Raw genomic sequence first — 23559 nt, forward strand, 5'->3', positions numbered from 1 at the left:
TATGTTAATTATTGTTATTATCTAAAACTAAAACTAACATATTAGTTATCGTCATTACGTTAATACGTGTTTTCGAAAATAATTCAAAAAAAAAGTCAAACCACCTCTGCGTACGCGCCGGAAAAAGAAGTAAAACAAAGTGAAACCCTCCGCCGCTCCGCGTGCGCGTCGCCGGCGTGTACGCGCGAGGTAGCTTTTCCGTACAATGCCATATACAAAATAAAAGTGTTCACGTGTGAGAATCTTATGACCCCACATATCAGTAAGTATATAGATGTAGGCCCTGTTTGGATGGAATATTTTTTAGCCCTCCCTCAAATAGTCCAAATAGCTCTAAAAGATCCAAAAGGGTGAGCTATCTGAGGGCTATTTGGAAATAACCCACCCAAAAAAACTATCCCACCCAAGGAGTGCTAATTGGGGCTATTTTTGGTGGGGCCCACTGAAAAAGTGTCTTTTTCTCTTTATCTCTCTAGAAAGGTACATAAAGGCTAAATAGCTCTCAAAATAACCCTTGGATCCAAACAACTTAAGGCTATTTTTTTGGAGGACTATTTTTTTATGCTAAAAATAGCTCTCAAAATAACTCTTGGCTAGTTCTCTAAACAGGGCCGTAGTAGTAGATGTGTTGTGATATTAAAGGCAAATTCGGATAACACTTTCAGAAGTACTCCTTTTGGAAAAAAAAGGTAACTTAGATGAGGTCGTTTTTGTTTGTTTTTTTTTTTTTAACGGAGGGAGTATAGTTGTAGTAGATGTGTAACATAGCCTAGGCTTTATAGGGTAGTGAAAAAATTGAGATAAAAGGTGGGGTACTCCGAGTATATTCCCCTTCCTTCCGTTGGCGTAAAAGAAACAGAGAGATCTCCCGTCTCGTCGTCTCCTCCGCTCCTTCCGCCTCCCCAACACGAGTCGCGCCGCCGATCTCAGCAGGGGAGGGGAGGGGAGGGGATCCTGGTGAGGTGAGCATCCACATCCTCTTCCTGATTCATCTCTCTCCCACCCCACCGGGACTACTTTTGTCTGGAATTTGCTCGCGTCCGTTCGTTAAACCCTAGCTTCTCTTGTAGATCTGGAAGAAGCTCTTCTCTTAATTCCAGAGCCTTAACCTTAATACTAGTAACACTTTGTTTGTTTGTTCCCCCAAAAGTTTGGGGGTTCAACTGTCCCAGGTTGGATCCGCCCCTGCCCCCTAGCCAAATGTTTTTTTTTTAAAAAAAAATTCAAAGTCTTGGGTGTTCATGTGCCTTAAATTTATCATCGGAGGGAGGGAGTAGTATGACTCATTGAACGTAAATGCCATTATAATAGCATACATACCTGCTAAGTATTCAAGGAAGTCTTATCTCCTCTAGGTATCAAGGTTACCTGCCCATTCAAGCGTTTAAACATGAGCTGGCCACTCATTAAAACTGCTATGAAGTACACAACTGTAGAAGAGAATAGAATTCTATGTGTAACACCTCAGAAGTAATAAGGAGTAAGGTCCACAGTGGGTTTTGCCTGTCATACATTACATACATGTCTCCCTGATAAACTTAAATTTTGTATCTTCCATAAATTTGATATAGCTTGTGGTTTCAGTCTGACATTCTTGTTTTTTTCGTGACCAGCAAATATGGATGGACTGGTAGAGAATTTTGACGCAGATGATCTCGGCGAAATGCCTCAGAATCATTATAATGAAGAACAACTGATCCCCTACAGCGATGTGTCACATCCTTACAACGAAGAACCCGATAACATGGACAACGTAGAAGAGGGGAACCCATACATTCAGCAAGTGAGTTTGTACAGTGAAGAACCAGAGAATCAGTACAATGAGGAGCCATCAAACCCTTATCAGGAAGAGTCGGATAATGCATACAATGGGGAAGTGAAGCAACAGGATAGCTTGCCGGTAAAGGCTGATAAGAAATGGCCTGGTTGGCCAGGAGAGAGTGTTTTTCGTATACTGATCCCAGCCCAGAAGGTAGGTGCTATCATTGGCCGCAAAGGGGAGTTTATCAAAAAGATGTGTGAGGAGTCTAAAGCTCGCATAAAAATACTTGATGGCCCGCCTGGTGTACCAGAAAGAACAGTAAGTTCTCTATGAAATAAAAAATCGACTATACTCATTTGTTCAAGTAGTAGCACCATATTTCTTATGATGTCATGGTCATTATGTGCTAGGTTTAGGCATGTCCATGCATGAAGTCATGTTTCGTTAATTGTTGACTGCAACACTAAATTTTTTAGTGTTTTTATGCTCTCATCTGGAACTAATCAGCTATAGACTTCATGTTATAAATCTAGAATTGGGATGATTTACCAACATAGCAGCAATTCAAGCACCTCATTTCTTCATCTTACTCTTGATATTTAGGGAGCCAAAGCCACAAGTTTGGCATGCTCGATGGCTCAAATCTAAAGTTGGGCTGTAGCGCTGTTTGGTGGTTGTTTGTTGCAACCTGGAGGGCTCATTGTAACAGGGGGATATACTCATAAGAAAAATAGTTAGTTGAGCACTGGAAGTTCCCATGCTGAAATTTAAAATACTTTACTGAAGTCCTGTTGAACTTGCATGAATTGTAAGATGCGGTTACTGATTAGATATGTGGTTAAACTATGCACTTACGATAGCCTTATATGGTATTAAAATTACATTACATACAGCTGTAATGTACACAGAGGTGCAAATAATGAAGAATTTATTTAGTTTAGTATTGCCAGTGAAAATAATGGAGGATTGGCTGTGTAATTTTCAGGTAGCTTAGCTGAATTCCGGTCTTGGGTGTACTTACATGTACTTATATTACCCTTAAAATAGTGAACAGTTGGTTTATCTTCTGTGAGTAACAACTGTATAATCTACTATTGTACCTTGAGGATGATTTTATAATGCTTTAGGGGAAGCTGGCCATCTTAGTTATAGTTAATAAGATTAAAATCAAGCTTCAATCGTGAAACATAATTATTATCCCATTCCTAGCATTGGCTAAGTTCACATTTGTGAATACATCAATACAAAAGGAGAAAATATATGTCCCGATGAATGATCAATGATTTTCTTTCCCTGTACAACTTAAAATATTTAGTGTTTCAATAAAACAACTTAAAATATTTTCATGCAATGTTAGTGGAAATCGCTAAACAAATATAACTAGTAAAAAGTAATCTCAGAGCATGCATGGCGACAAGTGCATTTGTCTTGGTCACATAAAACATAGTTGTGAAAAAGAAAGCTAAAATTTTCCATGGCATTGTTGCCATGATGTTTATGGTCCACAATATCAGATGGTTTATCAAACATCTGATATATCTGCTGTACCATTAATTCATTCTCCACTGCACTTTTTAAGTTGCAAGACACCTAGCTATGAGTTTCTTCACTTTCTAAACATTCATTTAGTATCTAGGTGTAAAGTCAATATGATATCAAATATTAGCTGAACAACGCTCAGAAAGTGCAGGAAAGTAAGCTCTGCGCACACATTAATAATAACGGCTCTAAAACTAATAAGACTAGAAGATCAAACTCCAAAATTGACTACCTTTCATAATAGTAACACAAATTAATGTTTACAGGTTGTGACTGCAGTCTAAGGCCCCAAATCAAATCACCATTCCCAAAACGATGAACAGACATGGTTTTGAAAGTTGGGATTCGTGCTTCTGTGCTGCAAATATGATCTAGTATTGAGTATTGGATGAAGATTCTTTTCAAGACATGCCACATATTATCTGGTAATTCTACGACCTATTTGATCTTTTGACTGAAAGGAAATCACAATCCCACCATTGGCACAAAGTAAAAGAACAAAAAAATGCAATTTAAAATTGGACTGGATGATGAATTAGATACTAATTTATAACCTGACACATGAAAATGAATACAGTTTTTTGGTATTCCTTCTGGAATTAGCTAAAGTTTTGTACTTTCATGCTATTTAAATTATGAACTAGGGAAGAAATTAAATTTTTAATCACTTGAAAAAAGAACAAAAATATATTTAATCTTTCATCATCTGGCTTTACGATTGGATGAATAATATAATATGACCAGTGTAAAATAGTAAGGTGAACAATAACCATGGGATGTTGAATTTGGTAAAGGAGCATAGTGACAAATAAAAAGTAATGGCGAGTCTCTTGGTTGTGAATACTCCTTGAATTCCGTCTATGTTGATTGTGCTATTCAATGTTTTGTGTTTCGTGTTTCTGTAGTCATTTTAGCATGATATGATCTGTTGCTGCGGGCTGAACTGCTAATTTGACTGCTATAATATGGATTAATATAAAATAAGCTGATGTGGGAGATTATATCTGATGATATTCAGCACCCACAATTAGGTCCTTATTTAATCCTAGCGTAACAAATATTGATTGTTTAGTTTATATGTGGAAAGATTCTTTGCCTAAATATGTGCAGAGAACACTTTCAGCTATTGGGCATTGTGAAGTTTACCTAGAAGAACCTAGTTATGGTACTGACAACATTTTATCGCTCATGTTTCAGTACAGTAGTATCAGCATAGCATATTTCACCTGTTCTGGCGTTCTTGAGTTCATCTTGGTCTGCGTATTGTTTCTCATACCATTATCCAGTACATCTACTATTTAGCTTTGCCTTTGTAAAGTTTTTTTTCCCCTTTTTTACATTAATGTGGTGAACAATATTCTTTCCCATTTTAAGGTAATGATTTCAGCAAAGGATGAGCCAGATGCACCTATATCTCCAGCTATGGACGGGTTATTTAGAGTCTATAAACGAATAACTGATGGTTCAGATGGTGATTCTGGTCAACCTGAAAGAAATATTAGTAATGTAGGACCAACACGACTGCTAGTACCAGCTTCCCAAGCTGGCAGCCTTATTGGGAAACAGGGAGCAACCATTAAATCCATTCAAGATTCTTCAAAGTCCATTGTTCGTATTGTTGGTAAGGTTTTCCATATTTTTCTAGACATTATATTTCTTTCTCTTTCTCATATATCATACAATACATACATTGGATCCTTGAGGTTATATTCTCTGTCTTGCTATTCCTACATAGAGGGCATGGGAGGGAACATATTTTTTGGACTGTCATGAAGAGAAAACCAGTGATACATCTTTTAATGCCAATTTTAACTGACACACCAAATTACAAATTCACGCTTCTTCAATATGCATATAAGCATATTAGATCTCCATTTCTTCATGCCATTGCAGAATTTGGTCTAGCAAGAATAAATTAGAGCAATGTTCTGAGCTGTTAGCTGGTTTCCTGTGAAATATTGAAAACCATATTCAGGTTTTTCTTTGTAAATATTGTTGTTCTTTTGAATGCTAATTAATATCAGAGGAAATAATATTGTTTGTGATGCTTTGGCACATGTCAGTGTAAAAGTCTTATTTTATCTGTGAACCGAATGCCATGATTGTTTTTTCTGTTAGTTGCTATGGTTTGGGACCTATGTTTTGCTTATAGCTGAATATAATTATTTTTTATAGAGAATTGTGAGCTCTTTACCATTATGTTTTATTCAATTCCAATTGTTATTGTTACAACATTTGGTTGTATTATTATAAGTTTGATTGCTGTTGGTTGATCATCTGTATTGGCATGCTGTTATAGCATATGGGGAATTCTTAATTGATACGTATATTGCATGTGCATATGTGATAAATATGCAAAAGGTAGTGTTAATTATCAGTCTTATGCTTATAAAAAAATATTATTATATTATTCCATATTTTCTTTTCAGAGACTTTGCCTCTTGTTGCACTAAATGATGATAGAGTTGTGGAGATACAAGGTGAGCCTGTTGGTGTCCAGAAAGCACTGGAATCGATAGCCAGTCACTTAAGAAAATTTCTTGTTGACCGCAGTGTTCTTCCTCTTTTTGAAGGGCAAGTAAGTTAGATTTTTCTCAGGCATCTGGTGAACCTCTCAGTAAATGGGTTCATTGCAAGCATTCTTTGATCACTAAATTTTCATCTCTACAGATGAAAATGCACAATGCACAGAGGGAACAAGCAATGGCAGCTCCTCAGCCTTGGGGCCCACCTCAACCTTGGGGCCCTCCTCCAAGCCACCTCCCTCCTGGTGGTCCAGGTTATGGTGGACATCCACAGTTCATGCCCCCAAGGCCGCAAGACAATTATTATCCTCCCCCTGATGTCCCCTCTATGGAAAAGCAGCCACACTACGGTATTTCTGCCTATGGACGAGAAGCACCAACTGGTGTTTCTGCTTCTGGGAATCAACCACCATCACATGTGGCTTCTCAGGTCAGTTTTTGTTGCACTTGAGCTAAACACGATAGTACTTTTATCTTTAAAATGCTAATTCACGAGGCAGCTACTGATATGTGCATCCGTCAAAAGGTTACACACAACATGCAAATTCCTCTCTCCTATGCTGATGCTGTGATTGGAGCAGCTGGTGCTAGTATTAGCTATATTCGTAGGCACAGTGGTGCAACAGTAACTATTCAGGAAAGCAGAGGTGCACCTGGGGAGATGACAGTTGAGATAATTGGTAGTGCATCCCAAGTCCAAACTGCCCAGCAACTAGTCCAGGTATATTTTCTTGCATGCTATTCTGTTCCTTACTTGTATTTGTATTGTCCTATGTTCTGCTTCTGCATGCTTCATTTCATTGTTTTTTTCCCTTTTTTCATTTCTGCAAATTCTATTATCTAAATATGGCTCATGGTATATCAGCTATACTAAATGCACTATACATTTCTTGAGTTGTTGACTATTGGATAGCTACAAATAATTTGTTTCATCTGAAAAACATGTATGGATATTACTGCATGTGAATATGCAATTAGTAAGGGCTGAGAGGGAGGGAGAGAGAGAGTGAGACTTAGGGGCTGTTTGGTTGGTTGCCACACTTTGCCACGCCACACTTTAGCCATGCCATAGTTTTTTAGGCATGTGTTTGGTTCGCTGCCGCAATTGTGTTATGCCACACTTTCTTAACTTTGGGACCCACATGTCATGCTCTCAAATTTAGAGCTAAGCATGCCACACTTGTGGCCAACTATTTCTAAGCCACATTTATGCCACCATGCCACAACTAGCCTAAACTTAGTTATGGCAATGTTAGGCATCAACCAAACATCCCCTTAGGCTGCGTTCGTTTCAGGGGTTCCCAACTCCCCCCTCGTTTTCCGCGCGCACGCTTTTCAAATTGCTAAACAGTGCATTTTTTGCAAAAAGTTTCTATGCGAAAGTTGCTTTAAAAAAACATATTGATCCATTTTTGAAAAAAAAAGCTAATACTTAAATAATCACGTGCTAATTAATCGCTCCGTTTCCCGTGTGGGAGGGATCAGTTCCCATCCTTCTGAAACGAACACAGCTTTAGAGACTTAGAAGCCTTAAGAAAAAGGTGCCATCAAAGAGATAGACCAAATGAAAAATATAGGGTATGTTTGGAGCTGCAGAAGGGGCCTAGACTTTCTGTGCAAGGACATCTGCTTGATGAAAGCAAAAAAGAAAATAAAAATCTTGCTTTGAATGGCAACCTAGTCAACAACAGCAAAGAAATCCCATCTCTTTGTGGGGAGCCGAATTGCGGCTCCTACAGAGGAAAGCGAGAGGACAGAAAAAAAGTAGTATGCAACTGTGATTGTGGATCTTGCATGAGTCCTATAACCAAAACGTGGCTTCCCTTCTACCTGAACCTTGCTTAGGATAGCAAAGTGAGGAATCCATGTTCATTTTGATTTCCTGTGTTTTTTCTCACCAAGTGTGGACGGCACTCTTCTTGAGGATGGGGTTATCTGATGTGGCGCCTCAACCTGAAACTGAACCTTTTTTGAGATGGTGGAGCCAAGCTACTAAAGACCGGCTGAAGGAGGTGCAAAAAGGGATTAACTCTTTGGTTACCTTAGTGGCTTGGGAGATTTGGAAAACATCGCAATGATTGTGTTTTCAATGGCGCAGAAAACGAGGGTAATCTTTGGTGTTTCGCAGGAGCAAGCCCTTCAAAAGCTCCTTAGTGGGATAGCAAACCTGGGCAGCTAGTGCTCCCCGGTGTGGTCTTGGGTGTGTGGGTCTCGGTGGGAGGGCTCGGGTCCTCCTACTGTGTTTTACTTTTACTTTGTTTTCTCTTCCCCTTCAATGAAATGCAGTTCTCCTGCGTTTTCGAGAAAAAAAAAACATATAGTCCCTGCTCGCCAGCTAACCCTTGTCTCAGCCCATGAAAATATGTACATATAGATTATATACAATATGATTTGTGAAAAGAAGGAAAATGCCATGGAGAACTGATAAGATGAGGGGAAAATGTTATGGAGACCGATAAAGTGGGTTCACTGAAGATGCATGCTATAAGACTTGCAGATCAAAATGGCTTGTATTAACCTGGGAGAAAGTCAAACTGAACTTCTTTTCTGCCTTCCTTTCATGGGCTTCCAAAATAGTGGTGGTTGCTCCTGTATCAGAAAATGTCGAACACATGGTGAAGTGTCAAAAACATATTGAATGTATTTGGTGATGTGTTTTGGGCATCATTGGCACAATAACTAAACCACACATCTGGTATATCGAACACCCTGGAACGTCTTTGTGGTGACAGTGTTTTGGGGGACGGTCCTTTCGGCATCTCCCATGTATTTATTCTTCTTAATGAAATGAAGCGCAGCCCTCCTGTGTTTATGAGAAAGAAAACTAAACCACATATCGGTTGTTGCTTGCCTACCCCTTTTGGTTTGAAAATAAAGGAAATTAATCTTCATCGAATTATAGCAGTAGGGAGTAGTTTAGGAAAATATGAATTTTGTTGAAAGAACGATTAAGCATTGGCATTGTAACTACATGATCGAAGCAATCACAAAAGAGAGGAAAATGAACATGCGTTACGCCTTGCTACGATGTAATTTCCATCCTTCTACTTCTCTTAAGCTAACACCATCTGTTGCTTGCAGAATTTCATGGCAGAAGCTCCTCAGGGCCCTCCTCCGCCAGCTTCTAACCCTCCGGCTCCAGCAGTTGATCCGAGCTACGGTTCATACCCACCACCATATGGCGCATCCTACGGATCGGCTGCTTCAGGAGCAGGGCCTGCACCTCACAATGGAGGCAGCTACGGTGGCACCACCTACCCAAGCTATGGATACTAAGTATCAGCAACGCTCAGCTTAGCTTTGTGTCGGTTGATGAACAGTAGTACATTTTTGCTGCCGAATAATGACAATCCTGGATTCCTCAGTTGCGACTACCTTAAGCTCTTAGTTTACTTTTTCTACTCTTTTTGCCGTGTGTATGCCCAAGCAGTTTACTTTTGGAATATGTTTATTCTCGTGGTCTGGATTAGTTATATAGTAATCCGATGCTGCCCTTTGTCGTCGGAAACAAGTGGTTGACTGTCTTTAAACTCGATTTTGGGGTGGAAAGTGCTGAAATTTACCAAGCAAGTCGCGCATCAGACTACAGCTCTGATACCTATATCCCCTGTTAAGCTTGGTTTCATCTCTTTATTTTTCTTTTCCAAAAAGGGAACACGCTTGGTTTCATCTCTTTATTTTTTTTCTTCCAAAAAGGAAATACTTTTCTTATGTCAACAGTCTAAAGTCTAAGCTGTACTACAAGTTTTCAGGAAGCGTCGTGTAATTTTCCTCTATTTTCAATCTCCTGCAGGATGGAACCTTCCATAAACACTCTTAAAGCTGTGGCCACGGTGTATCTACATCTGCTCTAGAAGGAAGAAGACTACCAATCGGGCGCCTAATCTAGGCGTGTAAAAATCGGACGCTGACGTCAGTATGACGTTAGCGTCACGCATGCGTGCAAAACCACTTTAAACTATTTATTTTCTTAAATTATTTATCCAAATCATGATCCGATTACACCATTAAATTCGTTGCAATTAAATCTTCAAAACAAGATCACACATATATATTCCAACGAAATTTTTTTTAGTTTATTATTGATTTATGTTTTAAGTATTGCACGATGTTCTACCAAGTATATCGGAATTGTTTCACTAAGTAGATCAAAAATGTTTCGATCGTTTAAATCAGGCATTGTTTCACCTTATATAAAAACAATGTTTCAGCAAATAGCGAAAGAATGTTTCAGTTCACTATAATATTAGATCTATACATAGTGAAACATTGTGAGTAGACTAGGTGAAACATTTTTGGTGGAACGAAAAATGAAACGAATTCCCTTAATAGAGGGTTTCCAAAATATGTCGGTGATTTGTTGGAAAAGAATGTTTCGTTCACTGCAACATTAGATCTATACATAGTGAAACATTGTGAGTACACTAGGTGAAACATTTTTGGTGGAACAAAAAATGAAACGAATATCTTAATAGAGGGTTTCTAAAATATGTGGGTGATTTGTTGCAAAAGAATATTTTAATTTACTGCAACATTAGATTTATATATAATGAAACATTGTGAGTACACTAGGTGAAACTTTTTTTGAGACACGTGGTGGGGCTAGGGGAACGTGCGCACGGGAGGGGGGGGGGGGCGATCTGCTCCACCCCCGCTAGTCGCCAGGCCTGAGCATTTTCGGCTCCAGAATATAAGGATTTTTAGGGGTAAACATGATTATTATTAAGAAAGTAGGTAAAATTAAATGAGAAAGATTAGGATTGGATGGTAGTGCAAGTAGATGAAAAATTAAATGTTGGAGAGTTGTGATTGGTTGCGAAGAAAATATTGGTAAAGATGTTATATTTTTGAATAAATTTTAAAAGTTAAAAGTTGTTATATTTAGAAACGGATGGAATAAGAAATTTACAGCACATTTCGTCGAAGGGGTAGCTTAGCTTGCATTCCATCTGGTGGGTAAAGAATAAATTCCCTGTGTGGCCACGATGGGAACTCTAAATTTGTGATCGCGTTTTGACATTTTTTTAATTAGTTGGAGGTGCCAGTACGTCTGATATCGTATACCAGTCAAGTTTACTAATGCAATTGCTAACGATAATGAAGGAACGGTGCATACTTGTTCTTGTGTGTGACAAAGATGGAGGAATAATAATTAGCATGTAATCAAGCCCTAGCTGATGTCAAAAGAAAGAGCTAAAGAGAAGGGGGCATCGAAAAGAAGAATAATCAAGCTAAAAACCTGAAAATGAAAAGGAATGATCAAGTTAAAATGGGTATTAGTATAGCAATTTCATTAGTATAGCGTGCAACACTGTAAAAGCTATATAGTTGATAAGATTCTTTTACTTGACGACAGCAACCCAAAGTAAACTAAATTGATCTTTAATTTCCTTTCCTTTACTTCTGAATACCTCCCATACTGTATAAAGAATATCTTTTCGGAGGAGGTTAATTAACTTATAGATTGTGCTAACTAGCTAGTCTAGCTAAGTCATGTGAGAATATATTAATTTTAGATAGCGTTATTAAGGCCGGACAAATATTGATTAACTTTTATTTCGAAATTAATTAGTGATAATGCAATATGCATACTGCTGAAGTTCACATTTAGGTAATAGACAAGTACTCCCCCGTTCCTAAATATTTAATACCGTTGAATTTTTTAAATATGTTTGATCGTTCGTCTTATTAAAAACTTTTGTGAAATATGTAAAACTATACGTATACATAAAAAAGTATATTGAACAATGAATCAAATGATATGAAAAGAATTAATAATTACTTAATTTTTTTAATAAAACAAATGGTCAAAAATATTTTAAAAAATCAACGGCGTCAAATATTTAGGGACGGAGGAGTACTAGTTTAGCAAGAGAAAGCAGGAAAGAAAAAAATCCAGCAGTTCCGCAACAACTTGAGATTTGACCTAACTAGTTAATTGTAATCCGGAAAGAGTTAAGAAGGGGTAAAATGACTTGAGGTTTGAATCGCGAGGGAGTATAACTTTCAAAAAATGGAGTGATTACCTCCCTTTGTATGGAAATTTGGAAATAGCAGTTAATAGCAGTTGAGTTGCAATGAAACAGCAGGGAAGTGCCTGGAACTTTTTATCAACGAAAGATGCAGTGAGTAATGCGCATGCATACTGACATCTTTTAGCGACGTATTAAGATCCTATTGGCTAACTACCCTACTCTCTCAGTAAAAAAACAAACAACTACTGATTAAGAATTTAGACATATGTATAATACCCAAATTCATAAACAGAAAGTGATTTCTAAATATAAGTACTCCGATCCATTACTATTTCCCAACTAGTACTCGATCCATTTCTAAATAAAAGTACCTCTAAATTCTGAATTGCTAGGTTCCCCTCGTAATAAGCACATGATTTGATGAAAGTATTTGCATTCTCTGTCTCAAAGATGTTTATATTTTACGAAGCAAGCATAGCTCAACTGATTATATTTCTTGTGATGGAACTAGACTAGATGAGTTCAAGGTCTAGATTTGACACGGTTTTTTAGGCTAATTATTAGTTTAGTGGTAGATGATGTATCCGTCAACAGCGAAGCACCCGTGTTGACTTTGTCAATGTTAATATATGCTAGCCCAATCTTTCGAAGATCCTCATATAGTAGTGTGTACGTTCACATGGGTTTGTGCACGTGTTATGAGCATATGCATTTATACTGTTTTTTTTAAATAAAATGTTATTGTTATGTACATAATAATTTAAATAATAGAAATACTTGTATTTGGGATTGGAGATAGTATATGTGGCTAGCTGATCTCTTAATTTAATCTTAAATTAGATGCAAAGGGCCGGGCCTATCTAAAGACAACACTACTTCTTGCCATGATGTCAAGCTCCTCTATATATACCAACCACCACCCACAAGCATGGCCATCACACACAAAAACGCATGCATATGCAATACTATGTATCAGCCCAATTAATTAAGGTAATCAGGGTGTTAGACGATTGACATGGGTTTCCTCCTGAGGGTTGTGCAGCTGGCCATAGTCATTGCAGCTGCTCTCGTGATCGTCATCACATCATCAGGCAGCCACTACCGCGACAGCGTTGGAGTGACTGATCATGGTGCGTCCATGGCGGCTCGCCGTGATCAATCATTACGTCATTTGTTAGTGCCCGGCGAACACGGCGGCGCCGCCCGCCGCCTCCTCCTGGCAGCGCCGCCGGCGGCGAAGACGACGACGACGACGTCCGACCATCATCGGAACAAGCTGAACGTCGTGGTACGTGGCGCGACGCCATCCAAGGGCTCCAACGACCCCAACAACCGGAATTGATCGATCGATCTCTGATCGACGGCCGGCATTATATATGCAGATGGAGATTTGGCAAGTACGTACGTACTAATTAACTAGCTCGATCCATGAAACATGATCTGTTTGATTTGAACGTCTACTGTATATCGAAGGTAATTAATTAACCACCCTAGTAATTTAACAGAAATGTTTGTTTCTGCCAAGAACGATGATATATGCCAGATCGTGGTTTGTATGGTGTCAAGACTGACGGTGATCGAGCAGAGTATAGCTGGGCAGGCTAGCTAGCTGCTTATGCCCAGTAGTTTGTTTTTCATGTATATATATGTGTTATGTGTACCTCTTATTGTATCAAATATACTTCATACTTCAACCTTCTGATAAAATGATATACTGTTGATTTTATCGATGTATATTGTAAAACAAGGTTGATTATTAGTGATCCTCGGATTTGTTCTCTTAATTTTCCTCCCATAAAAGCAGAGGTGCAAAAAAGTTTAACTCTATCCCTTCGTATAAAAATCACACCATGGAGAAAGATACAGAATATATGGTGAAGCTGTTTCTTTATTAGATCAATCTATGTTTGCATGCATATAAATGTCTCGTCCTGCCCTCTCTGGTGTTGGTAGAAGATAATCCTTATCTCTACCCTGGTTCGTATGAGTCCCACTCCGGTGCTTTCTACTCGGAGTAGAAAGTACTCTGGGCCCTTATCATATTTAATTGTAGGGTTAGATCTAGTTCTACTCCCACCAGAATTAGTGAAAGTAGAAATGTGGATGGGTGTTTTCGTCCAGGAAAAATAATTCGCGTAGGGGTATTATCGTATTTTATCAGTCTCTTACTCACCCTATCCCTATCCTATCGCATCATCGCTATTTCACTCCATCCAGACGCCATTCCCCTCCTTCCCCGCCTCCGTCGCCGTCCATCTCCCTCGCCGCCTCCGTCGCCCGTCCTGGCGTCTCCTCCCCCTCCAGCGCCGTCGCCTTCTCCGCTCCCTCCGTCAAAGTCCTTCTTCACTGCCCTCGCCGCCTTCTCCCCCGCCTGCGTCTCCACGCCGGCTTGTGAGCCCCCTTCATCGCCGTCCGCCTCCCCCGCTATCGGCGCCTTGTGAGCCCCCTCCATCACCGTCCTCCTTCCCCGTCCCCTTCTCCAGTGAGTCGCGTCACGTCGCCGCGCCTCCACCCGCCTCCGTCGGCTCGCCATGAGCCCTCTCCGCCGCGTCGCCTCCTCCCGCCACTGCTGCCACGTCCTCCTCCCCATCAACCGCCGCCCCCTTCTCCTCTCCACCGCTGTCGCCATCGACCTAGCCACTGTCGCGGCTCTCCCCTCCCCATCAACCGCCACTCCCTTCTCCACCGTGCCGCTACCGCCGGCACCCCCTGCATCCGCCGCCCCCTTCTCCAGTGAGTCGCCTCACGTCAATCTCCTCCGCGCCACCAGCGATCCCGTGCCAATCTCCTCCGCGTCCCCCTCTGGCAACCTCCTCCTTGGCTGGTGGTAAGTAAACGGGTCAAAATTTCTTACTGTTATGATTTTGCATATAAAGGTTGTTTGTTCTTCAATCCATTGTATTGTATTTTGATTATTTGCTTGAATGGTTGGGAGCAAGGTCAGTTTGCAAGACGGTGGCATGCGCGAAGGGGATCCGCATGCCCGCGAAGGGGTTCTCGGTGTTCAGGTGCGACATTGAAGCAGATGCACGTCGGTGATGTCGACAGCTTACTTCCCTGAGTCACCCCAAAGCGTAAGGTTTCATATACCGCTCCTTCTCAAATGGATACAAATATCAACTATGAATATTATCTCAAAAAGGCATCAATGTTTGGGATCAGTCAAATACCCAAGTAGTATCTAAATTATTTAATAAGGGGAAGAGAGCATAGTAAGGTAAATGTTGGAGAGATAATCCATTTATATCATGGTTGGTAGCAGTGGACGGTCTTAATCTTGTTCAGTTCGAAGTTGATCAAAATTCTGACTAAGTCCTGCCGAAATGTTTTCATATCCTTCTACATAATGTAAAGGGAGTGCACTGGTGCAAAATATGAATAGAGGTCATTGTAGTTGCCTGTATTTGAATTTTTGGGAGATAAGATCCGCTCCAATGCTCCATGAACTTAAGGGTGTACAGGCCACACGAGATGCTACAAGAATTTAGTCGTTCTGCTAACACGTTACCGTAATTGAAAAATGTGAATATCATGTGGAAAAGTTTGAGTCACCCACCCGTCTCCTTGCTTTGGCAATTTTTGGACTTTGTTGTATTCCCATTCGGTAATATTGAAATCAGGCCAATCATGTTTTAACTGAGGGTGTTGATTCTCTGTCCCGTGTAATCCTCTCTCGATAGCTAGCAGCTGGGAAGTTTTGTGCAACGTTGGTACGGTTAAAAGATAGCAAAACCAATTTGAATTGTACAAGTGGAAGTGTATCGCTTACCACACGCCTTAGATTGGGTCGATCTTCACTGATTGGCTTTGCGAGCGAATCTAGTATTTGCACCTCACGTCACTTGGTGTTAAGAACGGCTAGATACCAGTGTGTTTGTTTAATATTAATTGGGAGGAAAATCTGCAGATGTTCAACAGCAAGATAGGGTCGTAAATTGTATTAGCCATTACATAGATAACTTAAATAAGTATTACCATGTCAAATGCTAGATAGTCGCGTGCCATATCTCTTATCCATCGATGTCACGAGGTTTGCTTGCTTCGACATGAGCTCCCTCTACATTTAGTAGACCTATTTTTAGGGCCAGCTCTAGGAAGGCCTTGCCATCTTCTCTGATTCCTTTCTCTTTATAGCGGAGACATTGGATGTATGCATCCATGACCTGAATTTGAGGTTAGTTCAGTTACATAATAACAAATATAGTTATAAAAGAATAGTAGGCTTGTTAAATAGGCGAACTTACATCATCATTCAAGAATTGTGGTTGTGTTAGTACTTTCATTGATATCTGATTAACCTCCACTTCTTCAATATGCACCATCACTTTGTTAACCTCTGTCTTATTAATGTAGGTAAAGAAAGGGTGTTCTTTTTTAGTCAACACTACAAAGGAAGGACAAATTAGTAATAGATGTATAGGAATGTTAAATGGTTAGGTATTACCTTCTGAATTTTTTAACAGTGTCACGTCCTGACTTTTCGCTTTCTGTTCTTCTCGCCTATTTGCGAAAATTCACATTTGGTTTATTCGTCTAAAATAGCTTAATGAAAATTTCGTTAAATCAAACGGTTTTAAAGTGATTAATTAATTAATTACTTTGTTCGCTTTGTGATTCTTAATTGGAGTTAGTTGGATTTAATTTGTATTTTGGAAGTGGAGCTCAATCCCTAATTCAAATCCATCCAAATCCAATATTCCTTTTCAAATCCTAAATCCTTCCCAAAAATTCCAAATACCTTATATTTGGAATTTTCCAGAGAAGTCCCTGTCTTTTTCCCTTTTTCCTTCCTCTCTTTTTCTCTATTCTGCCCTTTTGCAGTTTAGCCCTTATTCTTCTTTCTTTTTCTTTTTTCCCCCACCTTCTTCTACCTCCAGCTCTCTCTCTCTCCTTCTTGAGCTGCAGGCCCGGGGAGGCCAAGCCCCGAGCCCACGTGCTGCCTCGGCCCGGCCTCCTCCTCTCTGCGCCGCCGACCGAGCCCGCGCCGGCCACGCCGCAAGCCCACACGGCCGCCGCCAAATCCCGCAAGCCGCGCCGCCAAATTCGGAGCCGCCGCCTTTCCAAAGCTTGCGCCGTGCGCCCTAACCCTAGCTACTCCCTCCCCTATAAATACCGTCGGCCACCGCCCCTTTTTCCCCTTTTTCCAAAGCCGCCGCCATCTCCACCGTGAGCAGCCGCCGCGTTGCTTCGTGCCGCCGTCGGGAGCCGCGCCGTCGTCGTCACCATCTCCTTCCCGTGCCGCCGCCGCTGGTAAAGCCCCGAGGCTGAGCCCTCTCTCCCTTTCGTGCCACCGTTTCTCTCTCCACCTCAACTCCGGCGTCCGCCTCTCGTCGCTGTGCGCCATCTCCACGTAGTCCCGGAGCTCGGTGCTGCGCCACCGCGTTGGCCTCGACCTCCTCTGCCTCCGCCGCTGTTTGCCGCAGCCGCTGTGCGCCGTCGCCGACGAACGCCGCCGACGCCGCCGCGCTGGAGCCGCCGGTCCTGCCATGGCCAGAGCACGCCCAGGCCGTGTGATGGAGCAGCTGCTGCTTGCCTTCTCCCCTGTGACACTGACGTGTGGGACCTGCCATCCAAAATCCTCAAATAAATCTAAGCCGTCCAAATCCCTAGATCAAATCCCAGCCGTTGGATCTACATAATCCCTTCTTTTGCCACGTCAGCCCTATATCCATCCACGTCAGTGCCACCTCATCGCCTTGTGTCGCCACGTGTCGTTCCACGTCATCGAGTCCACATACACCGAGTCCACTCATACACTCTATGCCAATGACAGTGGGCCCACATATATTTTTCCTATCCAAAATTAATTCAACTAGAGGCGAACACGCGCCTTGCGCGCCGCACCAGTGGCGTCTAAGAGGGGTGTTTGCTATTACTTCGGAAAAGAGAGTGAATGAATCAGCATTACGGCATATGAGTACCAATTCTATAATGTGTAATTTAAGCTTCATAAAAAAATAAATCTGAATCTATAATATAACATGTCCAAACATCTTCAATCTTCTATGATCAATTTGCCAACACGAACAATAGAGTAGGAATTTCACATAACAGAATCTACAGTAGGAATTTTGACGACAATAGAACAAAAATTTAGAGTATGAAATATGACCTTTCACAAATCCTTTTTTTTTTTGTTTATAATAGCATAAAAGCACAAGAGTAAAATGCGTGCAATGACCTCCTTGGACCAGATGAATAGCAAGGTTGGATGCAGTTGTAATAGACAGCACAAACTTCACCCTTTTTTCTTTGGAAAAACAATAGCATAAAAAAGTATATTGTTGTTTACAAATGAGCTAATACGAATTCCTGCTGTAAATATGCTTGTATGATCAACTGAGACACTCTAAAAAAAGCACATCAATTATAAAGCAACAAGGAATAATACAGTACGAATATTTAAAAATGATATTTCAGCTAGCAGGGAGCAAACTCATCCTCCCACATTTGAAGCTTTGTGCGAGCAAGGCAATGATTAGATTAAATTATTTGCTTTCGGACTAAATCAGTGATTGTCTTAGACAACCAAGAAAGAATTGTTGAGCAAAGTTGTAGACAAATGAATCTAACGACATATTAGGTTGCCCCTTGATGAGTAATTTCATATAAGTTGAACTAAAGATTCTGATAAGAACAAAACTCTTATGGTCTTACCCACCATTACAATCTTAAAGATTATGCACACTAATGCATATAAAAAATGAAATCAAAGTTTTACACGATGAATGTACCGATATATATGTAAAACAAAATCATAGTTTTACATAATAATATGAGATAATCCGATGAAAATTGCTACAAGGAGATTCACTCTACTCGTGCAAGCGTTATCTGACAACTTGGTCAGGAGGGTCAGGCCCTGCTTTCTTTGATGAGCACAAAATATAGCTAAATCATCTGGAGAACCAGGTTTTGGAAACAGAGAGCAAACAATCTGCTGCAAGATGCTTTTTCACAAATTGAACAAATCCAGATGGATCACGTCAACTGTAAAAATATCACTCTAGTCCTAGATTTCCAATACTGAAGACCAGTTATTAGGAACAGTTCTAAAGGAGTTCTAAAGGATACACTCACCACTGAAACTGAAGCTAGTTGTTTGAGATGTCAGGTTGAGGAGATTAATGTTTATTTCTTCAGAAATGACGTTCAAAAACTGCAAGTTAACAACAAATTAGGATGCTCATGAGCTACTAAAAATACATATAAACTATAGCAGAATCAACTGATTGAAATGACAAACATGAAGTATCCATTCTTTAGAAATTGACCATGCTAGGGTTAATCATAAGAACAAAGGGCTTGAAGGGCTTATAAAATTACAAAGAGCAACTGGCTCAAGCTGGTACAAACAAGTCTCAAGATATAGTGCTATCAAGATGGCATTTAGCAGTTTAAAGTCTTCCTGACAAATCTGAACTGTGATTCAGAAATAAAAAACTAAACTTTGAATAGTTGGGTTGTCATCTGGTATGCCAGTTGGCTTTGCTTACTTCCTAGAGGTCAGTGGTTTTGAAGTCCTAGCAGTACATATTCAGAAATTCAGTATTGAACTTTCCAGTCTCAACACTACATGTTAAGAAATTCATACTGATGGTAAAACTCAAAATTTGGGTAGCTGTAGGTTTGGTGATCACACATTATAGTATATACTATGTTGAATATTGCCTTGTGAAATACTGAAGGGGAAATCATAATTAGTTTTCTATATTTTTGGTTGGTATGTAAATAGAAAGTATATGTAGATATTGCTTACTATTTTGCTTTGCTCAATAACTGTCTTATTAATTGCGACAATGCAAAATTTCAGAGAATAGTCTAGGAACAGCAAAGCAGACATTCCGGAACTCCCAACTCTTGGTTCGGTCGAAATTTTGATATGTCTTTTAGCTGTCCTGTTAATTGTCATGATATAAAATTTCTTAGAATAGTCTAGTATTTTTATGAAGCTGCTTGTTTTAGCTGTTATTGCGACAGTATTGGCACAGAAGTAGATGTCCTTAAACATGAATTCTTTTAGTTAATCTGTTTTGGCTGGTATTAAATTTTGAGAAGGTGTGATCATTGGGTAGAAAGGAAGACATACATTTGGTTATCCTGTTAGCTAAGGTCCAATGCTTGCCTCTTATTGTGCTCTCTGCAATGCCAGAGAACGAAAATGGTTAGTGAGAAACTGCCAAATATATATATTGCCACATACAAAAATATATGCTATAGTTTAACTGAACAACAGTTTATGCATACTACTTGGTGCAATAAAATAGAGTAGGGAATGCTGTTCACCAGTACAATCAAATAATGATCACGTATACAGAGATAAAGATTAGAGAACAAATAAGACTTCCCAAGGAACTATAAAAAAAACTGAAAATGGAGGGTATGTGCATTCCGGTAGCACATCAAAGATAGATAAATTACAGCCAAGAAAATGGCATGTAAGATCTGTGACTGAATTTCTCAGAGGAATTCTTCAACCATGAGTTTAATCAGTAAGGCGCCTGACAGAAATGCAGCCAAACTATAGATCAGAAAGACTGGTCTCAGAAATTTCATCAGGGAAAAATATATTCATGTAAAAGTCCATAATGGCTACGCCTACGGTACGCTACATGGTAGAAATAATGATCGATTTTGATCCAGAAAACGTATGGACTTTGTTGGGCATGTACTGAATTATCAATCATCAGGGAGTCAAGAACGAGCAGGGTGGGCTTGCCTTGTCATGCAGAACCTCAGCTCCCATACTTTCATAGGAACAGGGTAGTGGTATCTTCGACAAAGTGTCACGAAGTTGGAGGAACAACTCACGAGCACTGCTTAGTGCCAGGGCTCCGTGAGGACTTCGCGAGGTACCGGCCACCAGCGGCTTCGGCGGCAGGAGTGTAGGTCTCCGCTTGATGAGCGTGAAGACGATGGAACACTCCTCCCGGAGCAGCATGTCGTGCTCCACCGCCAAGCTCAGCTCCTCATCCATCAACAATTATCTCTAGATAGTACATGATAAGAAACAGGTCTCAGCTAATGTAAATTTTTTAGTGTTGGTAATGACAAATCTATCTCTGTATTGAATAGTTTAACAATAAATGTATCATCATAGTAAAGGATGGTTAAAAAAGCTAAACATTAATTTAATGCAAGCATTTGAACCACCCATGGAGTACAAAGTTAATCACCACAGTAGAGGGGCAAAGAAGTTTAAACCAAAATCTACTTTGGCAATTTCAAACCATAGAACAAAAATATTCAGAGAAAAAGAGAACTAACCTCATACTCATGATCGATTGCAGCTTCTGTCATAGTAAAAGCATATCTAAGAACTTCAGAAGCATCAGAGTATGAAAAAACCTTTTCTTTTGTCTCATGCTGACACGAAAGAGTTGACACATTTTCTGGAAGAATCCTATAAATCAGGAGGGGAGAAAACATCAGTTTTTCATGTGTCTATGATGATAAATAATCAGATTACTAATGCAAGTGCCAGTTCCATTAGATATAAGTTAGTAAGCTGCAACTGTAAGGGGAGAACAGGACAATAACAACATGAGCATGTAAAAAGTGAGAAAGAAAAAGAGTGGAGATTGAGATTTCAGACTTATTATTATGTGCCTCTTTGGTCCATGCCGATGACAAAGTCCTGCAGCTGTCGCTGGCAGCACACCATCTCCCCCGCTCCATTCCCAGCGAGACTACAACAACACATGCAGTGAAAAGAGAACTACACAACATCACAACACCACATTCCTCTCGTCTCACCTTCTCCCTCTCCCTCTCCCTCGCCGCCGCCGCTCAGCCATCCTCCTCCTCCGCCATAGGTCCATCCTCCACCCACCGTCGCCTTTGCCGCGCAGAGGTTCCCTCTCTGCCCTTGAGAGAGAGAGAGCCGCATCGCCGCCCGCCATGGCCGTCGAGGCAGGGAAGACGGTGGAGGCGGCGCTGGGGAAGGAGGTAACGGCGGCCACCGACCATGTTGCTGCCGAGTTCGTCGGCAGATCAGCCTGGCGACGGACGGTTCTCCTCTTCTCGCTGCAGCCACCACCTTCATTGATGCCGGCTCTGTCACCACCGTCGCTTCTTGATGGCAGCGGCAACGGAGCGCGGAGCAACGGCCGTTGGCAATGGTGGTGAAGGACGCAGCAAGGGTGCTCGGCGATGGCGACGGCAACGGAGGGTGGGTGCTACGGCGGCGGCGTTCGACAGTGGCAGAATGAAACGGAGGCGGAAGTGGCGACGCTCGGGGACGGCCGAGGCAGAGACGCTGTCCGGCGCACGGGGGGCACTCATATCCGCGTCACCCGACCACATGGACGCCGGCGGCTGGTGGCGTGAGGCAAAGGCGGAAGCAGTGGCGGTCGGCGACGCCGGCCGCCGAGGCGGAGATGGCTGCTCGCCTCGTCGACGGCGGCGGGGCGGCGGAGCCGCGGAGGTGGACGCGACGGCGAAGACGCGAGGGGGAGGTAGAGGCAGAGGTGGCGGAGCGATGGGGAGGCGGCGGCGGCTGCGGCGGGAGAGGGTGAGGGTGAGGGAGAGACGAAAGGGAGGAGGGGGCAGCGGCGGCTAGGGTTTAGGGGTAGTGAGGAGAGGAGGAAAGGAGTTTTTGCGTAAAGGCCCCTCAGTTTCCACGATACAGGGCGCGGTCCTGTTTTCTCTTTTTTGCCTCCTTCGTATAGGATATCGTAGGACTCGAAGGGCCTCAACGAAATATTTTTAAACCGAAAAATTCACAGCGAGGACATATAACGAATAACCTATAAAAGTGAGGACTTTTCTGCACCCTCCAGCGCTCCGGCACGTGTCGCGACGTGGCAACGTCCACGCCAGTCCAAAATTCGGAGGAGCGAGCAGAAGGGGGTAGGTTTTAATCCTTTAAATTAAATTTCCGAAATTAAATATCCAGAGAATATTCTCGGAATATTCCTTTTTCTTTTATCCTCGGATTTTCCCCGAATTCAAACTTCGGAGGCCATAACTTTTCTGTTTGAACTCCGATTTGATCCATTCTTCTTCCTAAATTCTTCTAAAATCGAGCTTTACCTCCTGGTTTAATTGGTTATTTCATTTGATGTTATTTAGTTAGATTTTCTTTGTGTTTTTTTGTTTTTCGTTTGCAATCGTGTAGACGTTGGAGCGGAAGAGCAGTTTGCTTCAGAAGACGCTGTGCAAGGACAATACTGGGATCAAGGCAAGTGCACTCTTTGAACATATTGAACCCATTTGTGAAATGTTTTGTTTTGAATACATGCATTGTTTTGTTTATAAACCATCGATGGGTAGCGTGACCTAATTGTTATTATTATCCTACCTTTAATAATTATTGATTGCCCATGATTCCTTGTCACCCTAGTCTTTGTGAGTTGAACATTGGGCTCAACTCATGGTAGAGTAGTTATGCTTAGCCCGCTCAAGGTTGTTTTACAAGCAAAATATAATTTTGATTAATCATATACTTATAATCACTTTTATATGAACTGTGTGGCTGTGTGCTATCTTTTCGGTAGCATGTGTTGCACCGTGTAAAACAACGGGTGGATAAAACATTTTTGACCGGGGTGATGGGTGGTTCTGTGTGAACCTGGTTAGGTGGTAATGTATCTGTGTGATCGTTGCCGGGTACGGTCTCTGTGTGAGCCTACTGTTGAGCTGTGTGCTATTGTAGTTTGGCAAGTTGCATTGGTCAATTAAGGACTTCACTTCATAAGTCATGGATCTGAGCCTAACGTGCAACCACATGTTCTTATGGGAAGAACCTCGCCCAGTA

The 23559-nt window shown here is 41.2% G+C and overlaps 2 protein-coding genes and 1 long non-coding RNA gene across 7 annotated transcripts; 1 reads left to right on the top strand and 2 right to left on the bottom strand.

Moving 5' to 3' along the window:
- Window positions 1-814: 814 nt before the first annotated feature.
- On the top strand, window positions 815-9337 carry LOC127766972 (flowering locus K homology domain-like). The gene is made up of 7 exons (XM_052292164.1): window positions 815-962; window positions 1614-2080; window positions 4676-4922; window positions 5731-5879; window positions 5972-6256; window positions 6353-6547; window positions 8908-9337. Exons 2-7 carry the CDS (start codon window positions 1619-1621, stop codon window positions 9100-9102), a joined length of 1533 nt encoding a protein of 510 aa, XP_052148124.1. The 5' UTR covers window positions 815-962; window positions 1614-1618; the 3' UTR covers window positions 9103-9337.
- Window positions 9338-14908: 5571 nt separating this feature from the next.
- LOC127766638 (uncharacterized) lies at window positions 14909-20302 on the bottom strand. Of its 5 annotated transcripts, none has more exons than XR_008016258.1 (6): window positions 19891-20302; window positions 18882-18960; window positions 16046-16301; window positions 15777-15964; window positions 15571-15702; window positions 14909-15488 (listed from the first exon to the last, which is right to left on the bottom strand). It is a non-coding gene; the product is annotated as an uncharacterized LOC127766638 (long non-coding RNA). The 5 variants fall into 5 exon arrangements; XR_008016256.1 differs by having other exon boundaries at window positions 14909-15275; window positions 15358-15488; window positions 16046-18960; XR_008016257.1 differs by having other exon boundaries at window positions 14910-15488; window positions 16046-16137; window positions 16246-18960.
- Window positions 20303-20308: 6 nt separating this feature from the next.
- On the bottom strand, window positions 20309-22027 carry LOC127766637 (uncharacterized). Its single transcript, XM_052291745.1, has 4 exons — window positions 21558-22027; window positions 21397-21490; window positions 21069-21204; window positions 20309-20790 (listed from the first exon to the last, which is right to left on the bottom strand). The coding sequence occupies exons 1-4, from the start codon at window positions 21844-21846 to the stop codon at window positions 20785-20787; spliced, it is 525 nt and encodes a 174-aa protein (XP_052147705.1). The 5' UTR covers window positions 21847-22027; the 3' UTR covers window positions 20309-20784.
- Between the last annotated feature and the right edge of the window lie 1532 nt (window positions 22028-23559).

Source organism: Oryza glaberrima, chromosome 3 (assembly GCF_000147395.1).
Source record: "Oryza glaberrima chromosome 3, OglaRS2, whole genome shotgun sequence".
Taxonomy (NCBI): domain Eukaryota; kingdom Viridiplantae; phylum Streptophyta; class Magnoliopsida; order Poales; family Poaceae; genus Oryza; species Oryza glaberrima.